General features: G+C 41.3%; 1 protein-coding gene across 2 annotated transcripts in view; it reads left to right on the top strand.

Annotated features, from left to right (window-relative positions):
- Positions 1-18721, top strand: part of armc2 (armadillo repeat containing 2) — a 132632-nt gene that overhangs the window by 63879 nt on the left and 50032 nt on the right. For both annotated transcript variants that reach the window (XM_078212370.1, XM_078212369.1), the window contains 2 exons: positions 336-438; positions 5914-6137. In XM_078212370.1, the coding sequence (XP_078068496.1) occupies positions 336-438; positions 5914-6137 (327 nt within the window). The remainder of the gene's footprint in view (positions 1-335; positions 439-5913; positions 6138-18721) is intronic.

The raw sequence follows: 18721 nt of genomic DNA, 5'->3' as shown, positions 1-18721 counted from the left end.
AGGCACTTTTTAAAATTCAGAAGTGTTTAGTAGTGCCCTCTGGGAGAATATATCAGTGGTATTTAGTTTGAAAAACTGTTGTAGAGATGTTCAAATTAATAATCTGGGATTCATTCAGAAGCCAAAGTTGAAATTCATCATTTTCTCTACCACCAGAGTGCTTGGGCCACTTTTTGCTTTTGTACTACTGGTAACTTTTAATATGCGGCGCCCACAATGAAATTTGGGATTGCGATGTCATTATTAGAGATTTATAATAGTTTAGTTCAGGTATCATAACTGAATCATTTTACTTTCATATTTAGTTACGATTTTGTCATTTCTTTCCTTTCCAGCTGAAAGTAAGCGGCAAAAATCTCCTTAATATCTGTAAATTGATGTTCAAAGTTAGTAGGAGTGAGAATAATGACGTTCTATTCCAAAATGATAACATTTTGGGTGAGTTAAACTTCTCTAAAAATACTTAAATTCCGAAATAGTGAATAAGAAATATTCCAAGAATAAATAAGACTGTCGTGAGAAAGCGTGCCATGATGTTGTGTTACATAACATAATTATACCATTACATACCACTGGTCAATTTGAAATATATAGACTCGTGTTAATTATGATTGATGATTTTTCTTTAAATTCATAGAACATTTGATGCAGTCTGTTTATCTGTCATTTTTCAAATTTTGAGTGAGCCTGTACCACTGATGAGCTTGACAATATTGTCTGCTGGTATTGAAATTTGCAAATGACTCAGCAACATAATTTAACATCCTCCCTTATGAAGATGCAAAATTCTGGAAAATGAACCACTGATTCTGAACTTCCATAATGCTTTTACCCTAAAAAGTCCTAAAACAATCCATTATTTCACAATACATATCTGGGAGAATTTTGCAGCCTCACCATACTTTGAATCATAAAAATCAATCTATTATAATGGATGTTAGATTCGTAAATCAGTATTATTACTACAACAACAACTTGCACTTTATGTAGCACCTTTTGATGCTGAAAATATCACAAAGCATTTCACAGCCATAATTTTAAAAATGGAGGTATTTGAATGAATGACCAGAAGCTTGGTCAAAGGGAGGGATTTTAAGGAAGAGATGGGGATGGTGAGGTAAAGGAGTTTAGGGAGTGAATTCCTGAGTCAGTGACTAAGGTGGTAGCATTAGAGCACGTGCAATTCCAAGGAAGCTCCTGACCAAAGTTGCCATTCTAGATTAAATTGGATAGATGGACGAAGGAAATGAGATTGCAGTGATATGAGAACACAGCGAGTAAATGGGATTAAACCATTTGTTTGTATGGAAGATAAACAGTGACACTAACTGTCTGTGTTCATAGTCTTTATACATCACTATATCATTGTGGAGAATTTATAAATACATCACATAAATTGGATTTCTAGTAGTTTTCCACCAAGGTTAAGATGGCCAAACGGAAAAAGCTCTGAGGAAGTTATTGGAGAATGCAATGTAGCAGAATGAGTAATGTAGCAGAATGAGTAAAAGAATACATTGAAGCTCCCAGGTTCCCCCACACGGCTAAGTTCTCCAATCTTTGCTTGGTTGTGATTCGGACTTTTATATAGCTGTGACAGTTGCTTGTTGCTGACCTAGAATAAAGCTGCCCAGAAAGACGTAGAGAGCTGTAGAGCATCAAATTCCCTATTCTGACATGACATTGAATCTGATGCAGCCAGTAGGGATTTTGTGGCATCCAACAATTGTGAAATCATCAAGCAGGCTGATTAGCCAATCAAATTGAAGGAGTCTCACGGACAGCAAACCAGGAAGTAAAAAGGACGGATTATAATTTACCTTTAGTCTTTTTACCTGCTTCCACTAACAAAAACAATGTATATTAAATAGAACAATTAATTCACTCATGGATAGTATTAAGAAAAAGCTAATTCTTCATATTAAGGTAATAACTGTAATATTCTTTCACACTTATGAAAGAATGACTATATCCTTTGATTTTGAGTGAGGTATTGTAATAGTTTCTATAATAGAATAGACAAATCATCAATTTCAAAACTATTGGGATTCAGATTGAGTAAATTCAATGCCAGCTTTGAATAGATTTATGGTCTTTATTTTTTTTAATTTGGTATTTATCCATATATTGCTGCAATAGAACTTCTTATCACATTAAAATGAGCCTTCTCCAATTTAGAAGAGATTTATTCAGGATAAAATGGATCCAAACTGACAAAAAATGCCGCAATGGAACAATGGGTGATTTTCAAGGAAGAGATGCCTTAACTACAGTCTTGGTACATTCCAAAAAGGGCTTCTTACATGGGTGAGGGAGATAGAGATAATGATAAAATAAAGAAGGAAGGTGTTTGATATATATCAAATTAATTCTTCCACGTGGGAACCAGGTCAAAGACAGTAGGTTGAAAGGGGAGGTGAAGAAGAAAATAAGACTGGCAAAGAGAGACTATGAGAAAATAGAATGGCAGTCATCTTAGAAGGAAATTCAAAGACTTTCTACCAGTGTGTAAATAGTAAGTGGGTAGTAAGAGGTGGAGTGTGTCCTATTGGGGAAAAAGAGGGTGGTATATGCTTAAAGGTGCAGGGGCAAGGTTACAATACTTAATACATTCTTTGTATCACTATTTACTAAGAAAGAGGAATCTGACAAAATATCTGTAGAGGTGGAGATAGTAGAGGCAATTGATTGTGTGAAAATTGAAAGGGAGTAGGTACTAGAAAGGTTGGTTATGTTCAGGGTAATAAGTGACCTGGTCCAAATGGCTTGCATCCCAGGTTGCGAAAGGAAGTGGGTGTGAAGATAATAGAAGGGCTTGCATTAATCTATTGATCTTTGCTAGATATGGGGAGGGTGCCAGAGGATCGGAGAGTGGCAAATGTGACATCCTTATTCAAGAAAGGGTGTAAAAGATAGTACTGGCAACTACAGGCAAGTTAGTTTTTGCTAAGGTTTTGGAATCCATAATCAGGGAAATAAAATCAACAGGCAGTTGAGAGGTTTGAATTGATTGGGGAGAACAAGCATGAATTTATTAAAAACAGATCATGCTTGACTAATCTAATTGAATTTTTTAATGAAGTAACAAAGAAGATCGATGAAGGGATTGCAATCAATTTTGTCTATATGGATTTTAAGAAAAGTTTTGACCAGATACCACAGAAATGGCTGGTTAACAAAATTAAGGCTTCCAGAATAGGCAGTCAGTGTCCAAATGGATTAAAAAGTTGGCTTAAGGACTGAAAGCAGTGAGTTGTGATAGGTGGTTGGTTTTCAGACTGGAGCACAGTAAACAGTGGTGTCCCAAGGTCAGCACTAAGATCACTGCTTTTCTAACGCTACGTATAAATGATTTGGATCTTGGAATACGGAGTTAAATTTCAAAGTTTGCCAATGATATCAAACTTGGATGAGTGCAAACAGTGAGGATGATATGAATTGCTTGCAACAGGACAATGATTGGCTACAGAATGGGCAAACATGTGGCAAATGGAACTTAATACAGAGAAGTGTGAAGTGATGCATTTTGGCAGAAGGGATAGGGAGAAGCAGTATAGACAATGGCACAGTTCTGAAGAGTGTATCAGAACAGAGGGTGCATGTGCAATCTTTGAAGGTAGCTGGACATATTTAAAGAGTGGTTCGCAAAGAATTTGAGCTTCATTAATATAGTAGCATTGAGTACAAAAGCAGAGAAGTAATGCTGAGCTTTTGTAAAACTTTGGTTAGGTCTGAAGTAGAGTTTCTGGTCACCAGACTTTAGTAAAGGTGTGAAGGTCTTTGAGAGGGTAGTGGAGATTTACCAGAATGGTTCTAGGATGCGGGTTTTAGTCACAAGGTTAGGTTGGAAATGCTAGGGTTGTTCTCCTTGGATCAAAGGCAATTGAGGGGAGATTTGATAGAGATGGGAAACAGGGTTAGATGAGGAAGACAAGAAAAACTCTTCCCATTAGCTGATGTTACAAAGACTAGGGGATCCAGATTTAAGATTTTAGGTAGGAGTTGTGGGGTGGGAGGATATGAGAAAGAACTTTTTTACTCAATGAGTCATAATGACTTAGAACTTGCTGCCCATGAGGATGGTGGAAGTAGAAGCAATCAATGATTTCAAAAGGAAATTGATGGCACTTGAAGGAAATAAACTTGTAGGGCTGTGGAGACCGAGGAGGGGAGTGGGATTGACTGCATTTCTGCTCAGGGTGCCAACATGGACTCAATAGGCTAAATGGCCTCTTTCTGTGTCATTAATGATTCATTGGCTATTTGTATTAAAGAAACAACTCTTATTCGTGAGCAGAATGAGTAAAAGAATACATTGAAGCAGCAATGTGTAGAAAATTAAGAGTGCTACAACATGGGTTTGCTCCCAGGTTCCCCCACACGGCTAAGTTCTCCAATCTTTGCTTGGTTGTGATTCGGACTTTTATATAGCTGTGACAGTTGCTTTCCTTTACTATCCCATGGGCCTTTTACCATTTTGATTCTAAGTGCTAGGCGGACTTGAATCTGGGAGTGTTTCAGACCCGACTTTTAGACGCATTCTCAGGTGCCCCCATATGTACATCGCCTGAAAAAATATCAGCGATTCTAAATCGTGCTGCACAAGCCTGTGGGTGGGGCTTAATGCACCCAAAACCCTGCAGCTCCGATCGGCGCCTCCAACTGCATATGTGCAAAGAAAAAATGATAGAATGCGGCTCCCCTGCCACATCGCTCCCGGGCCAGATAATGCCTCCCCCTGGCCCCACAGACATTGCCCCACCCGCCCAACATTACTGACCCCCTTATCCCTCCACCCCCTCCACCACTGAGACCGATCGTGGGCCCCTTCTCCTCACTGATCTCAGGCAGATTGGCAGCAGACCCCCCTTCCCCCTCACTAATCTCAGGCAGAGTGGTAGCACCCCTTCCCCCTCACTGATATCAGACAGAGTGGTAGCAGACCCACCTCCCCCCCAACCGATCTCAAGCAGAGAGCCATCCGATGCTCGGCACTTACCTCCTCACTAACTGGAGCGCACAAATTGGACTTTTGTGGAGCATGACTATTTTGCGCTGATTCTGGATGGGCAAACACGGTGGTGAAGGGGGAAGTGCCGGTAATGTTAGTGCATTTAAAAGGCTGTCACGCCCGTTTCGGGCGCGGTCCTGATCACAGCCATTTTGGGCTCTTGGGGAACCGGCGCGGAGGCGGGCGCGGATCGAGCTATTTGCCTCACGCCCGACTTTACCAAGTTTTCACGTCCGCAAATGGGCGCAACTTGATGGCAAAATCAGGCCCATGGCATCTAGTGTCAAATATTGAAAGTAAATTATCTTAAGCACTTTCCTATATTTATCATGTAGATTGTAGGTTATGGAACCAAAATGTGATGAATATTAAACTTACATAAAAGTGTAAGAATTAAGATTTCCTGTCTCTTTCAGACTTTGTTAAAAGCGGCATAGATAGATTTGTGTTATTGTGCAGTTCTTGAGATCTGAGACCCATGGAAGGGCCACTAGGGATGGACAATAAATGCTGGCCTAGACAGCAATGCCCACATCCAGTAAAAAATGAATTTAAAAAGTTGCTTCCATATCATTGTTACTAAGTTATTAAAAGATGCACCGGCAGGTTAAGTTATTAACTGTAAAACAATTTACAAAGTAATATTTTAATGATTCTATTTTCATATTCTTATAAATATGCATTTTTAAATATTCAAAGTGAATTATTGTAGGGACTTTCTAATATTTACTATTACTTTCTCTATTTACATAGAGTAAGTATAATGAATATTAAATAAAGTATGATATTAAGATTTTTTTCTAACAATGGTGAACAGGAAACAGAAGTAATATATTAGTTACATAACCGTTTAATCATTTAAATTAATTTAATACATTTACTAAAGAGTGTATTCTCTGCAGATTGCTTGGTGGAAGTCTTCAGTTTGGCAGATCCACTTGGTAACATCGATGCTTTTTTATACTGTATGGGAACCATTAAGTTCCTTTCTGGAAACATGATCCTACTCAAAGACCTGCTCAACAAAGGTTTAGTTGAAACTTTAGTGCAGTTAATGAAGGAGATTAATGATGCCAACAGAACAAGCGACACATATCTTTGCAGCTCAGGACACTTACTGGTCCAGGTTAGTAACATTGTGATAATTAATTTGTTATACATTCATGCTGTTATTTTTCACGGTCACAACTACAAAATAGAAAGATGGGAAAGTATCCCTCGCAGTTTTCACCACATGACACAGCCTCCATTCACTGCCTTTCTGTTGATGAATATACCACTCACCGACCAAAGACTCATCAAAGTCTTTTTGTAACATCTATGAAACCTTCCTCATCTTGCATCCTAACTTCAAATGTTTTCCATTATCCTTTTCCCTTATTTAAACAGTAACGCATCCATAATAGATTTATTTTCATGACTAGATTTATTTATTCACAATTGTGCATTTGGCACTATGTATTCTTGCTTTCCTCCACTTGTCAAATCTAATAATGTATAATACAAAAATGCTTGCATATTAGTATGTTTATGAATTACTAAAAATATTCAGATATTTAACTGGAAATGATCTGCAGCACCGCGTAAAATGGAATAGATCTTACATAAACATAAGTTCATCATCAGCCCTGCTGCTTGTATCCTAACTCTCACATACTCTCTCATGGTCAGTGCAGGCTAGGAGGACCGAAGGACCTGTTTCTGTGCTATAATTTTCTTTGTTCTTTGAGTCCTGTTCATCCCTCATCTCATCATAGTCATTATGCAGAGAAGGAGGCTATTCAATCCATTGAGACATGCCAGTTTTCTTTAGAGCAATTCAGTCAGTCCAATTTTTCTACCCTATTCCTGTAGCCTGCCAAGTTTATGTCCCTCAAATGCCTATCCAATTTACTTTTGAAATCATTGATTGTCTCTTCCACCATCTTCTTAGGCAACTGAACTACATTAGTCCTGCAATGTCTCTATTTTATTCTCTCCTCCATTAAGATGCTCCTTAAAATCCACCTTTTTCTGACCTATTATCTTCTTACATAGGTTGGTGTGACTTTTTTTGATAATTGTTCCTTTGAAATGCCTTGGGACCTTTTATTATGTTTAAAGCTTTATACAAATGCAAGTTGTTGTTACATTTTAGAGTTCTAGCCATTGCAAGATTGGAATTTTTTACTTGTTCCACTAACGTAAATATTCAGAACAGTTGTGAACATTACTAAAGCAACAAAATAGTGGAAATAAAAGCAAATTACAGCGGATGCTGAAATCTGAAACATAACGGAAAACGCTGGAAATTCCCTTCAGGCCTGACAGCATCTGTGGAGAGAGAATAGAGCTAGTGTTTCGAGTCTGGATGATGCTTTGTCAGGAATAAAAGAATGACCAGGGTGAGGTTAGGGCCGGTCAAGGACAGTAGTGGGAACTTGTGTATGGAGTCAGAAGAGGTAGGCGAAGTGATGAATGAATATTTTTCTTCAGTGTTCACCAAGGAGAGGGGCCATGTTTTTGAGGAAGAGAAGGTGTTACAGGCTGATAGGCTGGAGGAAGTAGATGTTCGGAGGGAGGATGTCCTGGCAGTTTTGAATAAACTGAAGGTCGATAAGTCCCCTGGGCCTGATGAAATATACCCTAGGATTCTTTGGGAGGCAAGGGATGAGATAGCAGAGCCTTTGGCATTGATCTTTGGGTCCTCACTGTCCATGGGGGTGGTGCCAGAGGACTGGAGAGTGGCGAATGTTGTTCCTCTGTTTAAGAAAGGGAATAGAAATGACCCTGGTAATTATAGACCGGTTAGTCTTACTTCGGTGGTCGGTAAGTTGATGGAAAAGGTCCTTAGGGATAGGATTTACGACCATTTAGAAAGATGCAGCTTAATCCGGGATAGTCAGCACGGATTCGTGAAGGGCAAGTCTTGCCTCACAAATTTGATAGAATTTTTTGAGGAAGTAACTAAGTGTGTTGATGAAGGTAGTGCAGTTGATGTCATATACATGGATTTTAGTAAGGCGTTTGATAAAGTCCCCCATGGTCGGCTTATGAAGAAAGTAAGGATGTGTGGGATAGAGGGAAGTTTGGCCGATTGGATAGGTAACTGGCTGTCTGATCGAAGACAGAGGGTGGTGGTGGATGGAAAATTTTCAGACTGGAAACCGGTTACCAGCGGAGTGCCACACGGATCAGTGCTTGGTCCTCTGCTATTTGTAATTTTTATAAATGACTTGGAGGAGGGGGCTGAAGGGTGGATCAGTAAATTTGCTGATGACACCAAAATTGGAGGAGTAGTGGATGAGGTGGATGCCTGTTGTAGGCTGCAAAAAGACATAGGATGCAAAGCTGGGCTGAAAAAGGGCAAATGGAGTTTAACCCTGATAAATGCGAGGTGATTCATTTTGGTAGGACAAATTTGAATGTGGATTACAGGGTCAAAGGTAGGGTTCTGAAGAATGTGGAGGAGCAGAGAGATCTTGGGGTTCATATCCACAGATCTCTGAAGGTTGCCACTCAAGTGGATAGAGCCGTGAAGAAGGCCTATAGTGTGTTGGCGTTCATTAACGGGAGGTTGGAGTTTAAGAGCCGTGGGGTTATGCTGCAACTGTACAGGACCTTGGTGAGACCACATTTGGAATATTGCGTGCAGTTCTGGTCACCTCAGTATAAGAAGGATGTGGAGACACTGGAAAGAGTGCAAAGGAGATTTACCAGGATGCTGCCTGGTTTGGACGGTAGGTCTTATGAGGAAAGGTTGAGGGAACTTGGGCTTTTCTCTTTGGAGCGGAGGAGATTGAGAGGAGACTTGATAGAGGTTTATAAGATGATGAAGGGGATAGATAGAGTGAATGTTCAAAGACTATTTCCTTGGGTGAATGGAGCGGTAACTAGGGGGCATAACTATAGGGTTCATGGTGGGAGATATAGGAAGGATGTCCGAGGTAGGTTTTTTACTCAGAGAGTGGTTGGGGTGTGGAATGGACTGCCTGAAGTGATAGTGGAGTCAGAAACTTTAGGAACATTTAAGAAGCTATTGGATAGGCACATGGAGTACTTCGGGATGATAGGGAGGAAATAGCTTGATCTGGGTTTCAGACAAAGCTCGGCACAACATTGTGGGCCGAAGGGCCTGTTCTGTGCTGTACTGTTCTATGTTCTCCCCGTGTCTCTGTGGGTTTCCCCCGGGTGCTCCGGTTTCCTCCCACAGTCCAAAGATGTGTGGATTAGGTTGATTGGCCATGCTAAATTGCCCCTTAGTGTCCCGAGATGTGTAGGTTAGGGAGATTAGCAGGGTGATAAAAATTAGCAGGGTTACGGAAATAGGAACTGGGTGGGATTGTTGTCGGTGCAGGCTCGATGAGCCGAATGGCCTCCTTCTGCACTGTAGGGATTCTATGATTCTATGAGGTGGATTGAATGGAGTTGAGAATGGAGTTGAGGTGCAGACCAACCATGATCTAATTTACTGGCTCATGATGGACTGATTGGGAGAACAGACCAACAAGTTAAACATACCAATAAAAGCAAATTACTGTGGATGCTGGAAATCTGAAATACAAAAGATAAAATGCTGGAATAACTCAGCTGGTTTGGCAGCATCTGCGGAGAGAGAAACAGAGTTAACGTTTCAAGTTCATGGGATTTCTTAGTTTGTTTTTAGAAAAAATCAGGGTGGAATGAAAAACATCTTGCTGATTTGTTATTGCTTATTTTATGTTACTGCCCAAAACCAATTTCGCCTCCTTATTTTTAAAGACCCAGCAATAAAAATGAACTCTTTTACAACTACTTCCTGTGGAAAAATTATTTTAAAAATCTACAGATATCGCTTTTTCAAATCGATGATAATTATGGACGAATGGGGAAAGCAATTGGCACATATATTTACGCTTTGCTGAGGTACTTGGAGATGATTAGTTTTACCCAAATCAACCAGTGGGTGGTGCTCTTGCTGTGCATCAGCTAGTTTAAAAGAAGTAAAGTGAAGCCTGTAAACGCGCTGCCAGCATTCTGCTGACCACCTTTTCTGCATTTGTTTGAAACTAATACAAGTGACCGCAGTAACTTCCAACTCACTGGGATGGTACCACCAGTGTGAAGCAGCTTTTAATTGGTGGTAGCTGAAGGCGTCGATGTTTCCGCCCTCCCCCTTATCATTTGTGCATTGATAGTAAGGTCAATTAGAATTTCTCTGTGTTTCTTTGCATTGACCTTGGATCAGCTGAGTGCTGTCATGAACTAAGCCAGTGTCACTGTTAGATCCAGCGTTAGAAAGGTCTCCAGTGCTATTTTTTGAAATGAAAAATCTTTCAAGTTCATGGGGTTTTTTTTATTGATTGATTCAAGTCACTGCTAATTTTGATTTATCTACACACTACTCTTCTAAATAATGTGTCTCTGGTATTTTAGATCTCCAGTCTTGCCTGAATCATCTCCATAACCTGAGGTTAGCCTAGCATTTAATGTACTTCCTTGTGTGTGTGAGATTGATAACAGTAGGACAGTAACTCTTGATTGCTCATGTTCCCATTATCCATAGTCTAGGTCAAATTTTAAAATAATTATTTAAATAAAAGCAAAATGCTGCAAATCTGAAATTAAAACAAAATATGCTGGAGACACTTAGCAGGACAGGCACCATCTGTGGAGCAAAAAACAGAGGGTTAATGGGTATTGGATGCGGATGATGAGGTTAAATGGTGATGAACACTGAGTGCATCGCGACGTTGACTCCAAACTGTCAACTTCCAAGTGATCTTGGAGGCGGGTTGGCATTTTAAACATGTCAATGAGGGTGGGAAGCCTTGTGTTTAACTCACTTTGCAGATTTAACTGTGCCCAGCAGGGTTTGCTGGGCCTCTGAAATCTAGCAGCTACGGGCTAGGTCAGCCTCAGGGAGAAGTCAGTTGTCTTCACAGCAATCCTGGTGCTCCAGGGGGAGCAGGAATGCTTCCCCTTTGCATGACCCTGCCCGCTCCAAATCTCCCATTCTGTATAAGCCCAGAACGCAGTGTTAGGATCAGATTCCCCATCCCCAATTAGGGTCTGTGATTGGACTGTTGTGATGTGGAGATGCCGGCGTTGGACTGGGGTAAACACAGTAAGAAATCTCACAACACCAGGTTAAAGTTCAGCAGGTTTATTTGGCAGCACAAGCCACAAGCTTTCGGAGCACTGCCCCTTCATCAGGTGAGTGGGAGTTTCTGTTCACAAACAGGGCATATAAAGACACAAACTCAATTTACAAACCCTCTCTCCACTCACATTGTCTGTACCTTTAAGACTTGATTACCTGTAAAGACTCTCATTCCAACCATTATTTTGTAAATTGAGTTTGTGTCTTTATATGCCCTGTTTGCGAACAGAACTCCCACTCATCTGTTGAAGGGACAGCGCTCCGAAATCTAGTGGCTTCTGCTACCAAATAAATCTGTTGGACTGTTGGCCAGCCCTCCCCACCCTGCTCCCAGCATATCAGCAAGATCAACAACCTTTCATCAGGAGTGATGTATCTCTTCGCACTGACCTTGGATCAGCCCGAAGGAAGCAAAATAAAATGATATCTTGGACAAACAAGTCCATTCTGATGAATGTTCCTGATCTGAAATGTTAACTCTGCTTCTCTCTTCATTTTTGGATTTGATTTATTATTGTCACATGTATTGGTATACAGTGAAAAATATTGCTTCTTGCACGAACCGTTCATAGAGAAGGAAAGGAGAGGCTGCGGAATGTAGTGTTACAGTCATAGCTAGGGTATAGAGAAAGATCAACTTAATATGAGGTAGGTCCATTCAAAATTCTGATGGCAGCAGGGAAGAAGCTGCTCTTGAATTGTTTGGTACATGACTTCAGACTTTTCTATCTTTTTCCCGATGGAAGAAGGTGGAAGAGAGTATGCCCAGGGTGTGTGGGGCCCTTGATTAGGCTGGCTGCTTCCGAGGCAGCGGAAGTGTAAACAGTCAATGGATGGAAGGCTGGATTGTGTGATGGACTGGGCTTCGTTCACAACCTTTTGTAGTTTCTTGAACAGAGCAACAGCCATACCAAGCTGTGATACAACCAGAAAGAATGCTTTCTAGGGTGCATCGGTAGTAGTTGGTGAGACTCGTAGCAGGCATGTCAAATTTCCTTAGCCTCCTGAGAAAGTAGAGGCATTGGTGGGCTTTCTTAACGATAGTTTTGGCGTGGAGGGACCAGGACAGGTTGGTGGTGATTTGGAAGCCTCGGAGCTTGAAGCTCTCGACCATTTCCACTTCATCCCCGTTGATGTAGACGGGCATGTCCTCCACTACGCTTCCTGAAGTCAATGACTAATTCCTTCATTTTGCTGACACAGAGAGAGATTATTGTCATCGCACCAGTGTTTGTTAGTGTTAGCTTAATGTTTCAATCAATGATTTAAGTTGCATCTTTTATTTGCTATACCAGATGGATTGCAGCAGTTCAAGAAGGTAGCTCATTACCACCATCTCGAGGGCAGATAGGGATGGGTAACAAATCCTTCCCATTAATGCTCATATCCTGTGAAAGAATAAAAAAATTATGGCATATTGTTACCACTTTGGTCTCTCAAGGGCCATTCAAATGTTTAAAAATGTTTATTTTTAATCAACAGTTGTGTCTGTGCATTGAAAATGTTCAAGGGAATTGAAGTGGAGTCCTGGGCAGCACCATATGTCATTCAAATCCTTTTTGATGCACTTCCTAGAGGCTAGTTGTACAGTGTCATTGGATGTGGCCAGTATGTCTGTATAATGTATGAGGGGTATGTTGGTCCTTCTTTCAAAAGCAGAATGTTATATGGCATGAGAGAAATTTTGTTTCAAAAAGACCATCAAACTATTGGAAAATGATTTCTCTTGAGGCTTAAAGCCATATTAGGCTGGATCTATTTAATAATTGTAGTCACTTTTTTGTCAATCATCGTCACTTTGACTAAAAAATATGACTAATAAATATCAAGGTAAAGCTGGCTGTTCATTTGAATCTGGATATTTTCTTCACAAGCAGTCAGCTCATCTGTGCAATTATACTTGTGTCTTTTTGCCATCTTGCAACAAACATATTTAATGTTCTTGTTTGTAGAAGAAGCACCTAGTGATATCGGTGTTCCTTCTGCTTTACTCAAGTTAATCCTGTAACCTGACAGTGAGCCAATATCCAGCCACTGAGAGTGGTTTTACTATTGTTAGCAAATTATCTGCATACATGGGGATAGAAATTCATCTGCCTCAATTATCGGACCTAACCATGCCTATTCATATTGACATGGGTAAGATGCAAATCTACCCATCTCATCTGAATGATTGATTTTAGCTAGCTGCATCTCCAATGTAATTTTTCCTCCTTAATGGTACTGGTGAGTGCTGCATACAGAACAACAGCGCCTTTACAGACCAGCCGGTATAGGCACCCTGCTCTTTCTTAAAGGCCAGACTGCCTCTTAAAAGGGAATTACACAAAATGTCTTCTGCAATAGATATTTGTGCAAACTGAACACCAGAACAGACGAGGAATCCAGAATGAGACCCTCAAGGACCATCCTCAAGAGGAAGTGGGAGCAGGGGGCCATGAAGGTCAACTCTGGAATCTGGTCCAAGAACTTGGCACTTGCGATACTCCACCTCACCCTCAAACCTCTTACTGGTTGAACATATTCCCACGGCTATTCAGTTACACTAGGCCAGGGGTCTCCAAACTACGGCCCGTGGGCCACATCCGGCCCGCAGCGGGCTAACATCTGGCCCGCAGCCAGTGGGGCGGGACGGGATTCCCGCTGCCGAAAACACTCCCGCATCCGGAACCCCGCCGCTGACTCAGGATCTGGACGCGGGAATGGAAGCCACAAGCCGGACATTTGCTGCCGCTCTGCGCGGTGTCTGATGGACCCATGGGAATCCCCAACCTCTTTACTGGTCTATTGTCCGACCAGAGCTGCTGTCCTGTGACTGACAGTTCAATAAAAGAATCAGCAATTGAGACATCTGTTATCCAATTGCTGCTCTGCATTGACTGAGTGACAGCTGCTTTATCCAATCCGTAAGCTCCATCTGTTTGAAATGAGCGAGAACAATGACGATGATGGCAGCAATTCAGACCAATTCAGTTATGGAAGGAAAAAAGAAAAGAAAAGTGGACAGTGAATGCCGCCTGTTTAATGAAGAATGGGGTGTAAAGTACTTCTTTGTACAAGCAGGTGATAAAGCCTTGTGTGTCATATGCAACAAAACTGTTGCAGTTTTGAACGGAGTGGGAATGGAGGGATACAAAAGAATGGTCTAGTTTGGACCAGGGAGCAGCATGGGCTTGGAGGGCCGAAGGGCCTGTTCCTGTGCTGTATTGTTCTTTGTTCTTTCTTCTTTGAAGGAGTACAATGTACGTCGGCACTATGAGACCAAACATGAACCAAGTTATTCCCAATTCACAGGAACACAGCGTTCGGAAATATTTGAATCAATGCAATGCAGGTTGCTTTCCCAACAAGCTTTTTTTACGCAGAAGATAACTGAAAATGAAGCTTTAACCAGGGCCAGTTACAAACTAGCTTATGTGTTGGCTAAAAGAGGAAAGCCATTCACCGATGGAGATCTCATCAAAGAGTGTAGAATGGAAGCAGTGGAAGAGTTATGCCCAGGAAAAGCAAATCTGTTCAAAATCATCAGTCTTGCGCCAAATACCGTTGCTCGTAGAATTGAGGATATAGAAAGCAATATATTTCATCAAATTGCAGACAAAGCAAGAAATTTTCAGTTGTATTCTCTCGCACTTGATGAATCGACTGATGTGTGTGACACATCACAACTCCTAGTATTCATCCGTGGCGTCGACAGTGAATTTAATGTGACACAAGAATTAGCATCAGTGCATAGCATGCACAGCAGAGTAACTGGAGAAGACATCTTCAAAGAATTGCAAAAAACTGTGTTAGAATATAACCTGGAGTGGAATAAACTGCAATGTGTGACAATTGATGGAGGAAAGAACATGTCTGGGGTGAAGAAAGGTTTGGTTGGACAAATCACAAAAGCTTGTGAGGTTGGTGGATTCTCAAAGCCCATGTTTCTGCATTGCATTATCCATCAACAAGCATTCTGTGGAAAATATGTGGATATGTCTTGCGTTCTGAAACCTGTTGTTTCAACAGTGAATTTCATTCGATCTCACGGGCTTAATCATCACCAGTTCATTTATAAAACTAATTTTTTTCTTTGGCCCCCGAAATGTATAAAATATACGATGTGGCCCTCGTACTGAAAAGTTTGGAGACCCCTGCACTAGGCATATCACACAGTGTCGTACAACCACTGACATTCTATTCTCTCTTGCAGGGTAAGGTGACACAGAGTAGAAAGTACCAGTGCAGAGCTGTGGCATATATGGATGCTTACATTTCCTGAGCCTTGAGATGGTTCTCAGCATGATGGCACTGACTGCCAAAAAGTACTTGCACAACTCTATTGGGCAGCGAGTTCCAGGACTTTGACCCAGTGATAGTGAAGGAACAGCAAATAGATTTCAAAACCAGAATGGTTTGTGTCCTGGAGGGGAACTTGCAAATAGTGATGTTTTCTTGCGTTTGCTACCTTTGTCCTTCTAGGGTCACAGGTTTAGAAGATACTGTTGAGGAAAATTTGCTGACTTGCTGCAGTGCAGCTACTTTGAATGGATTGTTAATCTTGACATCAAACTCTTAACTGTTTCCCCAGCCATATAAATACAAAAGTCTTGTTGATTATAGACATTGCAGCCACTGCACCAATGGTGGAGTGAGTGAATTTTTCAGATGGTCACTAAGGTTCCCATGAAACAGACTGTTTTATCCTGGAGCTTCTTGGGTGTTGTTGGAGCTTCATTCATCCAGGCAAGTGTGAGGGTATTCCATTACACACTCAGCTTGTAGAGGGTGGACACATTGGGGAGTCGGGAATTAGACCACCTGTCACAGAATACCTGTTCTCTGACCTGCTTTTAAGTCAGAGTATTTATGTGGCTCGTGTAGTCGAGGTTCTGGTCAATGGTGACTTCCAGAATGCTGATTTAGCATTTGTAATGCCATTAAATGTCAATGATTAGACTCCCTCCTGTTGGAGGTGGTCATTGCCTGACACTGGTGTGATGCAAGAACAACTCAAAAACTTGTTACGTATCATTCATCAGGCTAAGCCTGAATATTATCCAGATCTTGCTGCCTCTGACAGGAACTGTTTTGTTATCTGCAAAGTTGCGAATGAAACAAAATACTGTGCAGTCACCAGCAAACATCCCCACTTCTGACCTTATGATTTGAAGGCAGATCATTGATGAAGCAGCTGAAGATAATTGGGCCTCGGACACCACCCTAAGAAATTATGCTTCGAAGCTGAAATAATTGGCCTTCAATAACCACATCCATCTTCCTTTGTGCTAAGTATGTCCCCAACCAGTGGAATGTTTTTCTTCCTGATTTTTATTGACTTTGATTTTACAAGGGCTCCTTGATGCCATACTTGGTCAAATGCTGCTTTGATAGAAACATAGAAACCCTACAGTGCAGAAGGAGGCCATTTGGCCCATCGAGTCTGCACCAACCACAATCCCACCCAGGCCCTCCCCCCACATATTTTACCCACTAATCCCTCTAACCTACGCATCCCAGGAATCTAAGGGACAATTTTTAACCTGGCCAATCAACCTAACCCGCACATCTTTGGACTGTGGGAGGAAACCGGAGCACCCGGAGGAAACCCACGCAGACACGAGGAGAATGTGCAAACTCCACACAGACAGTGACCCGAGCCGGGAATCGAACCCGGGACCCTGGAGCTGTGAAGCAGCAGTGCTAACCACTGTGCTACCGTGCCGCCCCTTGATGTCAAGGATAGGCACTCTAACCTCACCACTGGAATTCAGCTCTTTTGTTCAATTTTGGATAAAAGCTCTAATGAGGTCTGAAGCTGAGTGATCCTGTCAGAAACCAAATTGACTGTCAGTGAGCAGGTTATTGGTGAGTTAGTGCTGCTTAATCATCAGTTCCATCACTTTACTGATGATTAAGAGCAGCTTGTTGGGGCAGTAATTCATTGAATCAAAGAATCCCTACAGTGCAAAAGGAGGCCCTGCTAATTCCCCTGACACTAATGGACAATTTAGCATGGCCAATCCATCTAACTCGCACATCTTTGGACTGTGGGAGGAAACTGGAGCACCCGAAGGAAATCCACACAGACATGGGGAGAACATGCAAACTCCACACACACAGTGGCCCAAGCTGGGAATCAAATCTGGGTCCCTGGCGCTGTGAGACAGCAGTGCTCGCCACTGTGCCGCCCCTATGAAGTTACTGTGAAAATACCCTAGTTGTCACACTCCGGCGCCTGTTTGGGTACTCTGAGGGAGAATTTAGCATGGCCATTGCATCTGACCAGCACATCATTCAGCCTGTGGGAGGAAACCGGAGCACATGGAGGAAACCCACGCAGACACGGGGAGAATGTGTAGACTCCTCACAGACAGTAACCCAAGCCGGGAATCGAACCCGGGTCTCTGGCGCTGTGAGGCAGTAGTGCTAAACACCGTGCCACCATGCTGCCCCTCAGCATTTCCATTCATCATTGTAAACTTTATTGTGTGAGAATTAACACCAAAAAAATGTTCTGCCATTTCTCACAGGATAAATCCAGGAAATCTATCTTTGACTTTAGCATCCAGGATTATAGAATTTAATGTAGTTTCCTTTCATTGAAGAGCATTGCTGAAACAGCACAACACAATCAGCACTCTTTCTCCATGCCAGTCCACAAATTGGCAGAATTATTGAGTTCAGTTTCAACTTGCCATGGTGGAACTCATAACATTTGGGCTGTTAGAACTATAACCACCAGAGAGTTAGATCCACTTTGATGTAAATACTCTTTCAATTAATGTTTGATTTTTAATTTTATAGCACCAGAATGCAGGTTTAAATAAAATTGGTTGTAAATGTACCTGTAGAATTATTGACCCACTCCTTGAAAAGTAAATAAAATTGAAGATTGGACTGCTAGAGCCTTAACAGAGATTCAGATAAGATAAACTTCTCATGTCACGATATAGAAAAACATAGCACTCAAAAACCAGTCAGTTCACAAAAACGAGTGCTAAATTGTATATCTTTTTGACCATGGAAAATGGTTTAAAGATGGTTACGACAAATTATTTGTTGTGGCATTACATCCCCTGACAAAAACTCTGAATTTCTGCACTTAAACAGCATACTTCACTCTATAACTACCACAATTTACATGGAAAGCCTGGGAGACAATAAATGTATTTGGGCAATAATAATTCACTGGCAATCGTAAATTCTGCTTCAAGGTTAAAATACACGGCTGAATTTGTGTTTGAAAGTAAAAGTGAAGATAGGGGAAGAAAGATGCACAATGCTTCAGAAATTCAAGCAACATGTTTAAATTGTAGAGTATCAAACTGAAAAGGTTAAAATATTTCTCTTGCTTGTTTCACAACTGACTTTCAGCCAATAATTTGGTCCAAAATTCCAATGAAAGAGCCTCGTATTTTTAGGCTATCGGTCCTTTGGATAAAATGTCAAACAAACCAAAGTTCCATCAACTTGTGCAAGTAGTCATCCCTTGGCACTATCCGAAGAGCAGGAAGTTTTTCCCAAAAGTTATGGTCAACACCCTTCCCTCAACCAAAACCATCAAGAAAACATATTCCGATATATCTTATTGCTGCTACTGCGTT

Source organism: Mustelus asterias, chromosome 5, assembly GCF_964213995.1.
Source record: "Mustelus asterias chromosome 5, sMusAst1.hap1.1, whole genome shotgun sequence".
In the NCBI taxonomy this organism is placed as follows: domain Eukaryota; kingdom Metazoa; phylum Chordata; class Chondrichthyes; order Carcharhiniformes; family Triakidae; genus Mustelus; species Mustelus asterias.
The sequence above is the reverse complement of the archived record's forward strand: the minus strand, read 5'-3'. Positions and strand labels throughout refer to the sequence as shown.